This window comes from Equus przewalskii, chromosome 12, assembly GCF_037783145.1.
Source record: "Equus przewalskii isolate Varuska chromosome 12, EquPr2, whole genome shotgun sequence".
Taxonomy (NCBI): Eukaryota; Metazoa; Chordata; class Mammalia; order Perissodactyla; family Equidae; genus Equus; species Equus przewalskii.
In genome coordinates, this window is record NC_091842.1 from 23200865 (window position 1) to 23213273 (window position 12409).

Below are 12409 nucleotides of genomic sequence, written 5' to 3' on the forward strand. Positions count from 1 at the left end.
TCCCTAACTGGTACCTCTTCTTTCAGGTGTCAACTCATTCCTCATGTCATTTCCTTCTGAATTCATGTAAGACTCTGCTATTGAGTCATTTCAACAAATATTTAGAGGCTGGTCCCATGGCCGAGTGGTTAAGTTTGTGTGCTCAGCTCTGGCGACCCAGGGTTCAGATCCTGGGCGGGGACATGGCACCGCTCGTTAGGCCGTGTTGAAGAGGTGTCCCACATGCCACAACTAGAAGGACCCACAACTAAAATATACAACTATGTACTGGGGGGATTTGGGGAGAAAAAAGCAGGAAAAAAAAAAGGGAAGAAGAAGATTAGCAACAGCTGTTAGCTCAGGTGCCAATCTTTAAGAAACCCCCCCCCACAAATATTCATTGAGCACCTACTATGTGCCAGGCACTATTGTAGACACTGGGAGAAAACAGATATGGTTCCTGCCCTCCTGGAGCCCACAGTCTAGTGGGAGAGACACACAGTCTAGTGCAGTGGCTCTCAACTGAGGAAGAGTTTGCAGCTCCCAAGGGAACATTTGACAAAGTCTGGAGACATTTTGGTGGCCACAATTTGGGAGGTGCTACTGGCGTCTAGTGGGTAGAGACCAGAGATACTGCAAACATCCTACAATGCACAGAACACCCCCCACACACAGACACATACAACAAAGAATTATCCCACCCAAAAGGCCACTACCCCTGAGGCTGAGAAAGCTGGTATGGTGGGAGAGGCACACAGTCTAACAGGAGAGACACATTAATTTAATAATTACACGAGCAAATGCAAAACAGCAACTATGGCAAACACAATGAAGGAGGAAATTTAGCCTAATCAGAGAGGTCAGAAAGGGCCAGAAGGAATTGTTGCTTGAAGTAGGATTTGGAAGACGAACAGGAGTTGATGGAACCGTGAAGGAAAAGGAAAACCTTCCAGCAAGAGGGGAAAGCATTGTAATGGTCCAGGGAGGTGGAGAGCCTGGTGAGCAGGAGAAACTGCTAGAACAGTGCATCGCATACGGTTGGCAATCAGCTAAAAAATGTTTCTTCTATGAATGCATAAGTGAATGAACTGAGGGAAGAACACTGTGGATGGAGAGTAGGGTGGGTCCCTAAGAAGTATCATTTATTTTCCATATTCATAAGAGAAATTCGTCTGTAATTTTCTTGTTAGGTAATATTAACATTATCCTGTTCTCAAAATATGATGGACAAAAATCAATTCTAGGTAGACAATTGACTTAAATGTGAAACATTCTTGAAGATATGGAGAATATCTTTATGACCTTGGAATAGGAAAAAAATTTATAATCAAGATATAAAAAGCAGTAACCATTAAGGAAAAGTGATAAAGGTGACTATTAATTGAATTAAACTAAATTTAATTGAATTAAACTAAATTAAAATTGAGATCTGTTTATCAAAAAACAACATTAAGAAAGTGAAAAGAAAAGACACAGAATAGAAAAAAAAAGATATTTGCAATACATAGAACAACCCTAAGCACCTGTTTCCAGAATATATAGAGAATTTCTACAAATCAGCCAGCCCCGGTGGCCTAGTGGTTAGATTTGGCACACTCTGCTTCAGCTGCCCAGGTTTGGTTCCTGGGCACAGACCTACACTGCTCATCTGTCAGCTGCTATGCTGTGGCAGTGGCTCATATACAAAAAGAAGAAGGTTGGCAGCAGATGTTAGCTCAGGGCGAATCTTCCTCAGCAACAAAGGAAAAGGAAAAAAAAAAGAACTTCTACAAATCAACAAGAAGAAGCTATATAACCTAATAGAAAAGTTGGCAAGAGTCCTAGGCAAGTTACTTCTCAAAAGAGGAAATCCAAGTGGTCAAAAAACATATAAACAGAATTGCCAATTGAAAGCACAGTGAGATACCACTACACACCCACTAGATTAGCAAGAACTTTAAAGTTGGAAAATACCAAGTGTTGACAAGGATGTGGAGCAATAGAGCAAAGAGAATTTGCATACACATCTGGTGGGAGTATAAATTGATAGAACTACTCTGGGAAAAAGCTTGGCAGTACCTAGTAAAGCCAGCTAAACATAGCCAAAAACCCAGCAATTCCACTTATAGGTAGATTTTCTCCATAAATGCATGTTTGTGTGCATCAGGACACTTGTATAAAAATGTCCATAGCAGCATTGTCCATCATAGCCTAACATTGGGAACAACCTAAGTGCCCAGGAAAAAAATAATGGACAGATACATTGGGGGATAGTCATTCTACACATAACTACATACCTGTGAAAAGTAACACATCAGCTCCATGCAAAAAAAGAATATGTTACCCCTGATTCCATGTGCATATAGTTCCAAAACAGTGAAGTTATTATTATTATTATTTTGCTGAGGAAGATTAGCCCTGAGCTAACATCTGTTGCCAATCTTCCTCCACTTTATATGTGGGTCACTGCCACAGCATGGCTGACAAGTGGTGTAGGTGTGTGCCCAGGATCCAAACCTGTGGAGTGCACTGAACTTAACCACTACACCATGGGGCCGGCCCCCCAAAACTATAAAATTAAATCATACTGTTTAGGTATGCTTAATTAAAACTATAAAGACAAGCAGGGAAGTGAGTTCGGTGAAAGTCAAGGAGAGAGGAAGGTGCTGGATCTGCTGAAGGCACATGGTGGGGGTTGTTATTTTTCTGTCTTGATCTGGGTGTTCATTTTACAGTAGTTTCTTAAGCTGCACATTTGTGCTTTATCACTTTTCTGTGTGTTTATTATTTCCCAATAAAAATGGATTGGGTAGTTTTTCTTTCTCAACACTCTGGGATTTATTATCTAGTATGGGCTTAATCTCTCTTTTGACTTCTTGCAAGATGTTGTCCCAAGAATGTCTAGATCCAGGGAATTTTTACCGAACAATATAGCTTGGAAATCCTTTCACAACAGCATAACTCTATCAACATCATCCCTTTTCACAGCCTGATGTTCCATAGGATGGATGCCCAGCCCCCTATGGATACACACTGTGGTTGCCCTCAGGTATTTCTATGACAAATAACTCCCGCAGTCATTTCAAGTCTTTGTGCCTCTTCTCAACCTTCAGCCACAGGAGCTCCGTCCTCTCCCCCAGCAGATGACATTGTCTTCTACTTGCCCGAGAAAATGGAAACCATGAGCTGAGAACATCTGGCCCCCTACCTATGAACTAGGCTGCATCTCCACCCATAATAAAGTCTCAATTTACTTACTGACACTTTGGCCCCGAGAGCCTCACCCCCAGTGAAGTATTGTTCTCACCCAGATATTTTGTCTATGTGGGAACTAGTCACAGGGGGGCAGACCCAGGTGCCTCACTCACCAAAAGCCTTGCTTTTAAGACTCAGTATTATCTCCAAGCGAGGTTATTCACCCCGACAGCACTGCTCCTTTATACCGATTGCACTACTTCTGGTACAAAGCGACTTTTTAAATGATTCCTCTGATCATGAAGCAGTTCTTTCCACTTTGCGTATTTTTAAAATTTCCATTATAAAAGTCCAATGTTGCTTTATGAATAACCCTGTGATATTGCATGATCTTGCGCTGTGTAGCAGAACTTTTAAAACAGAATTAAGTCTAGACAATATGGGGGCAGAAAGCTGTCAGTAAGATCAGAAATAATTTTCAAAACTCCTTTTTCAAAAAGTCCAGAGCAGTATTACTCGGTAACAAAAATTTCAGCGTTTCGCATCAACCAGAAATAACTCAATCATTACGGTTTTGTGTACAAAGGAAGAAAAAAATAAATGAATCATATTTTTTTAGTTAAAAGCAGTAACATGTTAAGGCCTAAACATTTAAAAGAGACTGTGAGCTTTATATTTGTGCTTTGGCATTTAAAAACATTTTCTCGAGCCCGCGTTTCTCCCAGCCTCTGAGAGCCCCGTGTGTATCTTGAACGTTGGTTACCAGGTGGGAATTGCTAAGGGCAGGGTCCTCATTGCCTCATCCGAGCGTCATCCATCACCAGTGCTGGGACCTCTTAGGGACTGTCCAATGCATGTCCACAGGAGGGAGGGAGGGAATGCAGGTTTGACTTTCCCAAAGGGTCTCCCCATTCCATAGCACCCCAAGCGCCTTCAGACTCACCTGACCAGCAACGTAGATAGGAAGGAAGATCCAGGCCAGCATCAACACGGAAAATATGCCCTGCCCGAGAAAACAGAATCAGGACCACCTCCCACCACGTCAAGGTGCCGATTTGGATTCCCCTCTGGACCCTAAGGTAACCTGACCTGGCTCGGCCTCTGGGTCAGTCTCTTCCTTGCTGAGTAGCTCACCCTCCCGGGCAGCCATATTTCCACGTGTAAATGGGAGAAGGGAATGAAGTAGGGAAGAGCAGAAATAGCTTTTTGTGACTCCTAGCTGAGTGTCTCCTAACCCTCACATCATCTCCCTTCATCCCATGGTGTTCCCTCCCCTCCTTGGGCAGTGCTTAAAACAAGGCTGTGAGGTCAGACAGGCCACGCTGATGACCAGCTGGTGATGCTGGAAGAGTTTACACAGGTCTCTGAGACTCATTTTTCTCACCTGCGAAATGGCCTCATGGGGTTGTTGCAAGGAAATCGATGAGATGATGCTTACTGAGTACTTACAATATGCCAGGCACTCCTCTGCACACTTTACAAACATCAATTCATTTACTCCTCACAATGACTCAGTGTGGCAAGCACCACTAGTATCTCTATTTTATACATGAGGCTCAGAAAGGTTAAGTAACTTGCCAAAGGTCACACAGCTTGTAAGTGGTAGAGCCAGGAAGTGAACCCAGGAAGTCTGGCTCTAAACTAATCAAATCCCATAATGTGATAAGGTATGTAGTGTACTTAAGTCTGTGGCATAGAGTAAGCACTTAAAAAATGTCTGTCATTTTATGACTAACAAAAATGTTAGTCATTAATAAGTATATCCCCTCCCCCACAGTGAAAATCGTATCCCGAATGAGCCCTGCTACACAGGAAAGTGTGTCCAATCTCTTGGGTATCTGTGAGGGTGGCAAAATGTCAAGAACCACTGAACCACATAATTTTTGTGAAGGTCAATTGACATCTAATACACAGAAATACCCTCCAGTCCCTTGATACCGTCCATCTTCTGCATCCACGAGGGAGAGATTCGGAGCCTTCTTCATGCATTTATTTGTGGGGTCACGGCCATATGGGCGGGCCCCCATCAAGAAACACAGAAAGGCCTGAGACTTGTGGATCAAACTGATTTTTGCTAACCAGGGGTGCCCTTGACGCTTCCTGTTTGTTTTTTCATAAAGCACCACTCATTGTTAAAAGTGCAGGGCATTCCCACAACTGTCCCCAGGATCTACCTATTAAGTAGAGTGAGTTGTCCGCACCTCATGAAGTACCTACGTTAAACTCATAAGCAGTTACAGAAACACCCGTAGCAGCACCTGACCCTGCCAGGCCGACGAAGTGTCCGCTTCCAACGTTGCTGGCAAATAAGGATGCACCCACCTGTGGGGAGACGGACAAGTCAGATCTTGGAGCTAAGGTCTGGGGTACCTTCTCCCCCACCCCCAGTTCTTCCCACACTCCAAAGGGAGCAAGATAAAGGGAGAAGTGGAGACGGCAAGGCCATCCCTAGCCTATCTAGCACCTTTTTTCAAATTAGACAAAGACTCCCCTTCCCTGAGAATCTTTTGCTTCCGCCTATCAGAAATTGACATAATATATGCACATCTATGATGCCTAACTGTGAATTGTGCCCCCTAGGGTGGTACAGTGCGCAACTTGAAGTGTCTGCAGCATCCCTGGGGGAAAGGATGACAGGTAATGTAGAAAGTGCTCATGATGAGAATCAGGAAGCCTGTGTTAATCCCCAGCTCTGCTTCTAACTTAGCAAAGTAGAGAGCCCTCCTTCCAGTAGAGCTCTAAGTGGCCAAGACTGTGCTTGGTGACCCCAATCTCTGGTCTCAGTTGATTGGACCAGACAGGCCTGGGCATCTGGCCCAAGCTGGGTCAATTACATTCCCTCTCCTGGCAGTCTAGAACTGGGAGACCATCTCTGCTGGTCCCTTAGACTGGGGTGTGTAACCCAGGAAGGTGTGTGTGAGGGGATGCGGGGGTTGAGTAGCATGTTCAGCTATGTGCTCGTCACTGGCACTGTGCTGAGAGGAAGGGGACATGCAGAAAGATGCGGATCAAGTGAGCACAGAGCAAGGGAGACAGAGCTAAAGACAGACAGACAGACAGAGAAAGAACTGTCGTGAGAGGGCTGCCGTGCCTCCTATGACTTTCTAGTCTCTGGTTTTCATCCAGTTCTATTCCATTGATCTATCCTTATGCCAGCATCACACTCTCTTGATTACTATAGTTTCGTAGTAAGTTTTGAAATCAAGAAGTGTGAGTCCTCCAACTTTGTTCTACTTTTTCAAGATTGTTTGGCTATTCTGGGTCCTTTGCATTTCTACATGAATTTTAGGATCAGCGTGTCAATTTGTGCAAAAAAAAAAAAGGCAGCAGAAATTTGGATAGGAATTGTGTTGAATCTATAGATCAATTTGGGGAGTATTGCCATCTTAACAAGATTAAGTCTTTGAATCCATGAACACAGGATGTCGTCCCAATTATTTAGTCCTTCTTTTTCTTCAAATGGTGTTTTCAGTGTATATGTTGCAATTCTTTTGTTAAATTTACTAAGTATTTTATTATTTTGATGCTATTGTAAATGGAATTGTTTCTTAATTTTATTTTCAAATTTTTCTTTGCTAATATATTAAGATGTTAATCTTTTATATTGCTTTTTTATGTTTCTCTTATATTCTGCAAACTTACTGAACTAATTTATTAGCTCTGGTATTTTTTTCCAGGTTACTTAGAATTCTCTAGATAAAAGATCATGCTGTCTGCAAATAGAGATAGAGTTATTTTTTCCTCTTCAATTTGGATGACTTTTACTTCATTTTCTTCACAGTTTCCCTGGCTAGAACCTCGAGTAAAATGGTGAATAGACATGCTGAGAGGGGACATCCTTGTCTTGTTTCTGATATTGGGGGACAGCTTTCAGGCTTTCACCACTAAGTATGATGTCACCTCTGGGGTTTTTGTAGATGCCATTTGTCAGGTTAAGAAGTTTTCCTTCTATTCCTAGTTGGTTGAGTGTTTTTATCATGAAGGGGTGGTTAGATTTTATCAAACACTTTTTCTGAATGTATGCAGAATTGTATTTACGTACAGTTCCTCATTTTGCTTGAGGAAGATTGTTGCTGAGCTAACATCTGTGGCAATCTTCCTCTATTTTGTATGTGAGACACTGCCACAGCATGGCTTGATGAGCCATACATACATCTGCACCTAGGATCTGAACCCACAGACCTTGTGCCACCAAAGCAGAGCATGTGAACTTAACCACTAAACCACTGGGCTGGCCTCTTTGTCTTTTCTTTGTAGGAAGTTTTGTGGTTACTAATTTAAGGTCTTACTTTTTATAGGTACAATTCAGGTTTTCTATTTCTATTTGAGTCTGTTTCAGTAATTTGTGTCTTTCTAAGAATTTGTCCATTTCATCTAGATTATCTAATTTTTTGGCATACAATTATCCATAGTATTCCCTAGTAATTATTTTTATTTCTGCAAGATTGGTAATAATGTACTTTCTTTCATCCCTGATTTTTAAAATTTGAGCCCCTCTCTTTTTTCTTGGTCAATTTTGATTGTTTCAAAGAACTAACTTTTGATTTTGTTGATTTTATCTAATGTTTTTCTATTCCGTATTTCTATTTCCCTTGTGATTTCTCCTTTGACTCATTAGTTATTCAGGAGTGTGTTGTTTGATTTCTACATATTTCTGAATTTCCCAAACTTCCTTTTGTTATTGATTTCTAATTTTATTCTATTGGCAAAACACTTTTATGATTTTAATCATTTTGAATTTTACTTCTCCAGGGTCAGCCCAGTGGCGCAGCAGTTAAGTGTGCACATGCCACTTTGGTGGCCCAAGGTTTGCTGGTTCAGATCCCGGGTGCGGACATGGCAACACTTGGCAAGCCATGCTGTGGTAGGCGTCCCACATATAAAGTAGAGGAAGATGGGCATGGATATTAGCTCAGGGCCAGTCTTCCTCAGCAAAAAGAGGAGGATTGGTAGCAGATGTTAGCTCAGGGATAATCTTCCTCCAAAAAATAAAAATTAATTAAATTTTACTTCTCCTAGTAATGTCACTGGAACTCCTGCACTCATCTGTACTTGAAATCAGCCCAATCCTTGATTTTTCCTTTAGGTGAGCTAATAAATTCTCTTTTTGTTTTAAAAAAATTTGAATCGGAGCTAAGCCTTCTCTAGATTAGATTGTGACTTCCAGACAACATGGAACCAGAGTCCTGAGATAGCAAAGGCTAGACAGAACATCAGCACTTGAAGATTCTTTGGGAAGTGACTTTAATTGAAACAACGACCACTTACTGGCCACCACACCACGTCCCCTCCAGCTAGGAAGTAGCCTTTTACTGTGTCTCTTTTGGTCTTCACTGTGGACTGAAACGAAGAAGAGGGGTGGGTGAGCAAAAATGCTAGCAATCAGAGGCTTCCCAAAATGGCCCAGGCCGGGGATTATAAACTGGGAGTCTAGCAGGCCAGATTTAGATGTCAAATATTTTGTTTGACCCATGGTTTTTAAGAAGATTTTAATTTGAATGCCTTTAGAGGAGACAACACAGCCCCCACCACTCCTTGCTTCACACATTTATGGTAACCCACTTGGCCTCCCTAGGCATTTGAGTTTTAGACCTATGGCTTGTCTATGATAGCTCATATTGGATCCCATCTATTGAGTGTTAGTGCTATGTGCCAGACACTATGCTAAGCTTTTTAAAGCATTATCTCATTTTAATCCTTACCAACTCCTGTGAGGTTGTTGTCATTAGGCCAATCTGACAGATGGAGAAACTGAGACTCAGAAGTAATGTCACTTATCTAGTGCCATATTTCTAGATAGTGAAAGGGCTAGGAATTCAAACCCAGGTCAGCCTGATTTCGGAGACCATGTTGTTAGCTGGTCTACAAAAATATCTTTAGAAGGAGTGAGCTTCCTGGCATTGAAGGTGTTTTAATAGAGACATTTTGGCCACTAAGTAGCTTGTGGGTTCTTGGGTAAGTTGTTTAACTTCTCTGAGCCTCTGAGTGCAGATGTTGGTGACGGAATTCTTACTGGATAAGAGATAGCATGAAATGATACCTTTGCATTCTTGCAATTGCTATAGAAAATGCACTGTGGCTCATTCCTGCTCAACTCTGACACAGGAAGTATTTTCTAAGATAAAGAACTCGTGCCAAAAGGTTCATCTAAATCCAGGGCTTCCCCTGCCGATAATATATCACAGCCTTCTGGATTTCCTGTGAAAATACAGATCCTCAGGAACTCTAACCCTCGCACTAACTCTATCCCTACCTCTAACCCTGATCCCAAGGCTGTCTGACTCCAAAGCCCCCATCCATCTCAGTGTGTCCTGTGAAAGTGGGGGAAACAGAGAGAGGTCAGATCCATGGTCTTTGGGATGTCTAGCACTTTTTCGCCTTCTTGACCGGGAGGAGGTAAAGCTAAGGGGTAAAAGTAGAGAAATGACCCACAAATAGTTGGACCAAAGTGGGAAGACCTCAGAGGGCTACAGTTTTCAAGTCCTTTGTACCAAGTGACCTGAAGTCAGACAGCAGCACCTCCTCTGCGCCATCCTTATCCCAAACTTATTAATCTCCTTAATACGTGAACAGTTCCTAGAAATTGAGAAGAAAAAGAGCAAGACCCCAATGAAAACGGGCAAAAAATATGAAACTATACTTCACAGAAAGAAAATAAGTGGTCCTTAAACATATGTAAGGGTGCCCAGCCTCATTTATTATAAGATAAGTGCACATTAACAATGCATTGAGATCTTATGTTTCCCCATCAGTTTGGCAACAATGAGAAAGTTTGACACTACCATGTGGGTGAGGGTGCGACACAAAAAGACTTTCTCTCATACATTAATGATGTGTGTGCAGATTGGTACTCTAGCTACAGAGGGCAATTTGACACAAACAATCATAATTACAGATACATATATCCTTTAACCTGACAGTTCCATAGGTTGTAAGAATTTATCCTGCATTATAATTGCACACATCCAAAATAAATAATCCAGAATAATGTACAGGATGTGCTTATTTCAGCCTAATTTGTAATAGTAAGAGATAGGAAACGATCTAAATAACTCTCAGTAAGAAACAGGTTAAATAAATTACAATACAATGATCTAATGGAATATTGTGCAACTTTTAAGAAGATGAGGAAGCTGCTATGTACTGATATGAAGAGATATCCAAGAGACACTAAGTGAAAAATAGCAAGGTAAGAAACAGTTTGTATAATAAGCTACCTTCTATTTAAGAAAGAGGGAAATACACACGTTAACATTTGATTGGATTTGCATAAAGAAACTCTGAAAGAACACACTAATGTACTAAAAAGTTAATAACAGTGGTTACCTATGGAGGGAAGAGCAGTAGCGAGACTTTTCGCTGTATGTCAGTTTAAGGTGTTTTTATTTTTGAACCATGTGACTGTATAGCCTTAAAAAAAAAAACTTCCTTTAAATAATAATTTTTCAAAAAGAGCATGGGCTTCAAAGTGAAGGAGATAGGGATTCTAACCCCAGCTCTTCTAACTTACTGACAGAAAAAGGAACTTAAATTCTTTGCACCTTAGTTTCCTTATCTATGAAGTGGGTTTAACAACAGTATCTTCCTCGGGGACTTGTGCAAACTACACGAGATAACACAAGTGAAAATGCCTAACACAGTACCGGACACATAGTCAATACTCAACACATTTTTAAAAATTTGAAGTTCTGATTACTGTATGACCTTGAGCTGGTTTCTTCCCCTCTCTCCCTCCCACTGGCCTGGCTTACCCATACTCCAACGGCCAGGACAAAGAGGAAGTACAGAACCAGCACTGCGATGTCACCTGGCTCCAGGCTCCTCTGGGGAAACGCCTCCAGAGGATCCGACGGCGCCGGCTGAGGGCTGCTGGGGCCGCTCTCCATGGTCCTGAACTCTCTCTCAATCCTGTGGAAGTGTAAGTGCGTGTCAGATGCCACAACCCCACGAACTCCTCTCACACTCTCCTTGGCTGTCCCCTTGGAGCATCCAAGCAGGATGACACAAGTGGAGGGATGTGTGTTGAAGACAGAGCTCAGGAAGGCAGATCCATCCAACCATCTGCCCATCCATCCATTCACTCATTCATCCAGCAAATATTTACAATGAAGTCAGACCAAATCCACAGTTGATTTTTACCAATTCAACCGTTCACTTGGCAAAACATAAGGGAAAACATACAATTTAAGTAGTGCAGATGGTTTCACCATGCTCTTCCACTTAATAAGCACATGTCTGAGAGTGAGAGAAAAAAGAGACACTCGAGTCAGTCTGTTTCCCAGGTACCTCACAGCTTGGTAAAGATCAAGCCAATGATTTTGTCTGAGACTCAACCAGATAGTACAATCTTGTTCCAATGCTCAATATGCCTATGAAATTTCATACATTTAATAAACACCTATATAACAGCTGCTACATGCCAAGCATCATTCTAAGTGTTTACAAACCTGCCAAATGGGCACTATTGCTATCATACCATTTTACAGATGGCAAAATTGAGCCACAAAGAAGTTAAGTAACTTGCCCAAAGTAATACAGCTCAAGTGGTAGAGCTGGAATTTGAAGGCAAATAATCTTGCTCCAGAATCCATGCTTTGAAACACATCCTAAGCTGTTTCTCAGGATACTGCACTTCTGTGGGCAATTTAAGAGACTCCTGTGGTAGGCAGAATCATGCTCACCTCAAATATGTTTACCTCCTTATCTCCAGAACCTGTGAATATGTTCTTATATAGCAAAAGACAATTAAAGTTGCAGATGGAATTAAGATTACTAGTCAGCTCTCCTTAAAATAAGGAGATTATCCTGAATTATCTAGTGAGACTAATGTAATCACAAGGGTCCTTGAAAGTGGAAGAGGGAATCAGACAAGAGAACCAGAAAGATAACAGTGTGAGAAGGATTTGGCCCAATGTTCCTGGCTTTGAAGATGCAGTAACAGGACCATGAGCCAAGGAATGCAGGCGGCTTCTAGAAGCTAGAAAAAGCAAATTAATGAATTCTCCCCGAGAGCATGCAGAAGGAATTAAGCCCTGCTGTCACCTTGATTTGAGCCTGGTAAGACTCACTTAGAACTTCTACTTGCAGAATTGTAAGATAATAAATTTGTATTGTTTTAAGCCGCTACATTTGTGGCAATTTGTTACAGCAGCAATTGGAAACTAATAAAATTCCCAAGGGTGATTTTACTATAAATGATTTAGGCATTGACTTATTCTTGTGTTAAGATGCGACTCCGGGGCTGGCCCCGTGACCA

At 41.7% G+C, this 12409-nt stretch overlaps 1 protein-coding gene across 9 annotated transcripts in view; it reads right to left on the bottom strand.

Moving 5' to 3' along the window:
• The window catches only part of SLC5A11 (solute carrier family 5 member 11), a 54729-nt gene that overhangs the window by 33654 nt on the left and 8666 nt on the right, over window positions 1-12409 (bottom strand). For 6 of the 9 annotated variants that reach the window (XM_070568267.1, XM_070568263.1, XM_070568268.1 and 3 more), the window contains exons 3-6: window positions 10905-11061; window positions 8422-8493; window positions 5371-5475; window positions 4097-4156 (exon numbers count right to left, since the gene is read on the bottom strand). In XM_070568267.1, the coding sequence (XP_070424368.1) occupies window positions 4097-4156; window positions 5371-5475; window positions 8422-8493; window positions 10905-11039 (372 nt within the window). In that variant the 5' untranslated portion in view covers window positions 11040-11061. Of the gene's footprint in view, window positions 1-4096; window positions 4157-5354; window positions 5476-8421; window positions 8494-10904; window positions 11062-12409 lie in introns of all 9 variants that reach the window. The other 3 variants (XM_070568271.1, XM_070568269.1, XM_070568270.1) reach the window with 1 other exon arrangement.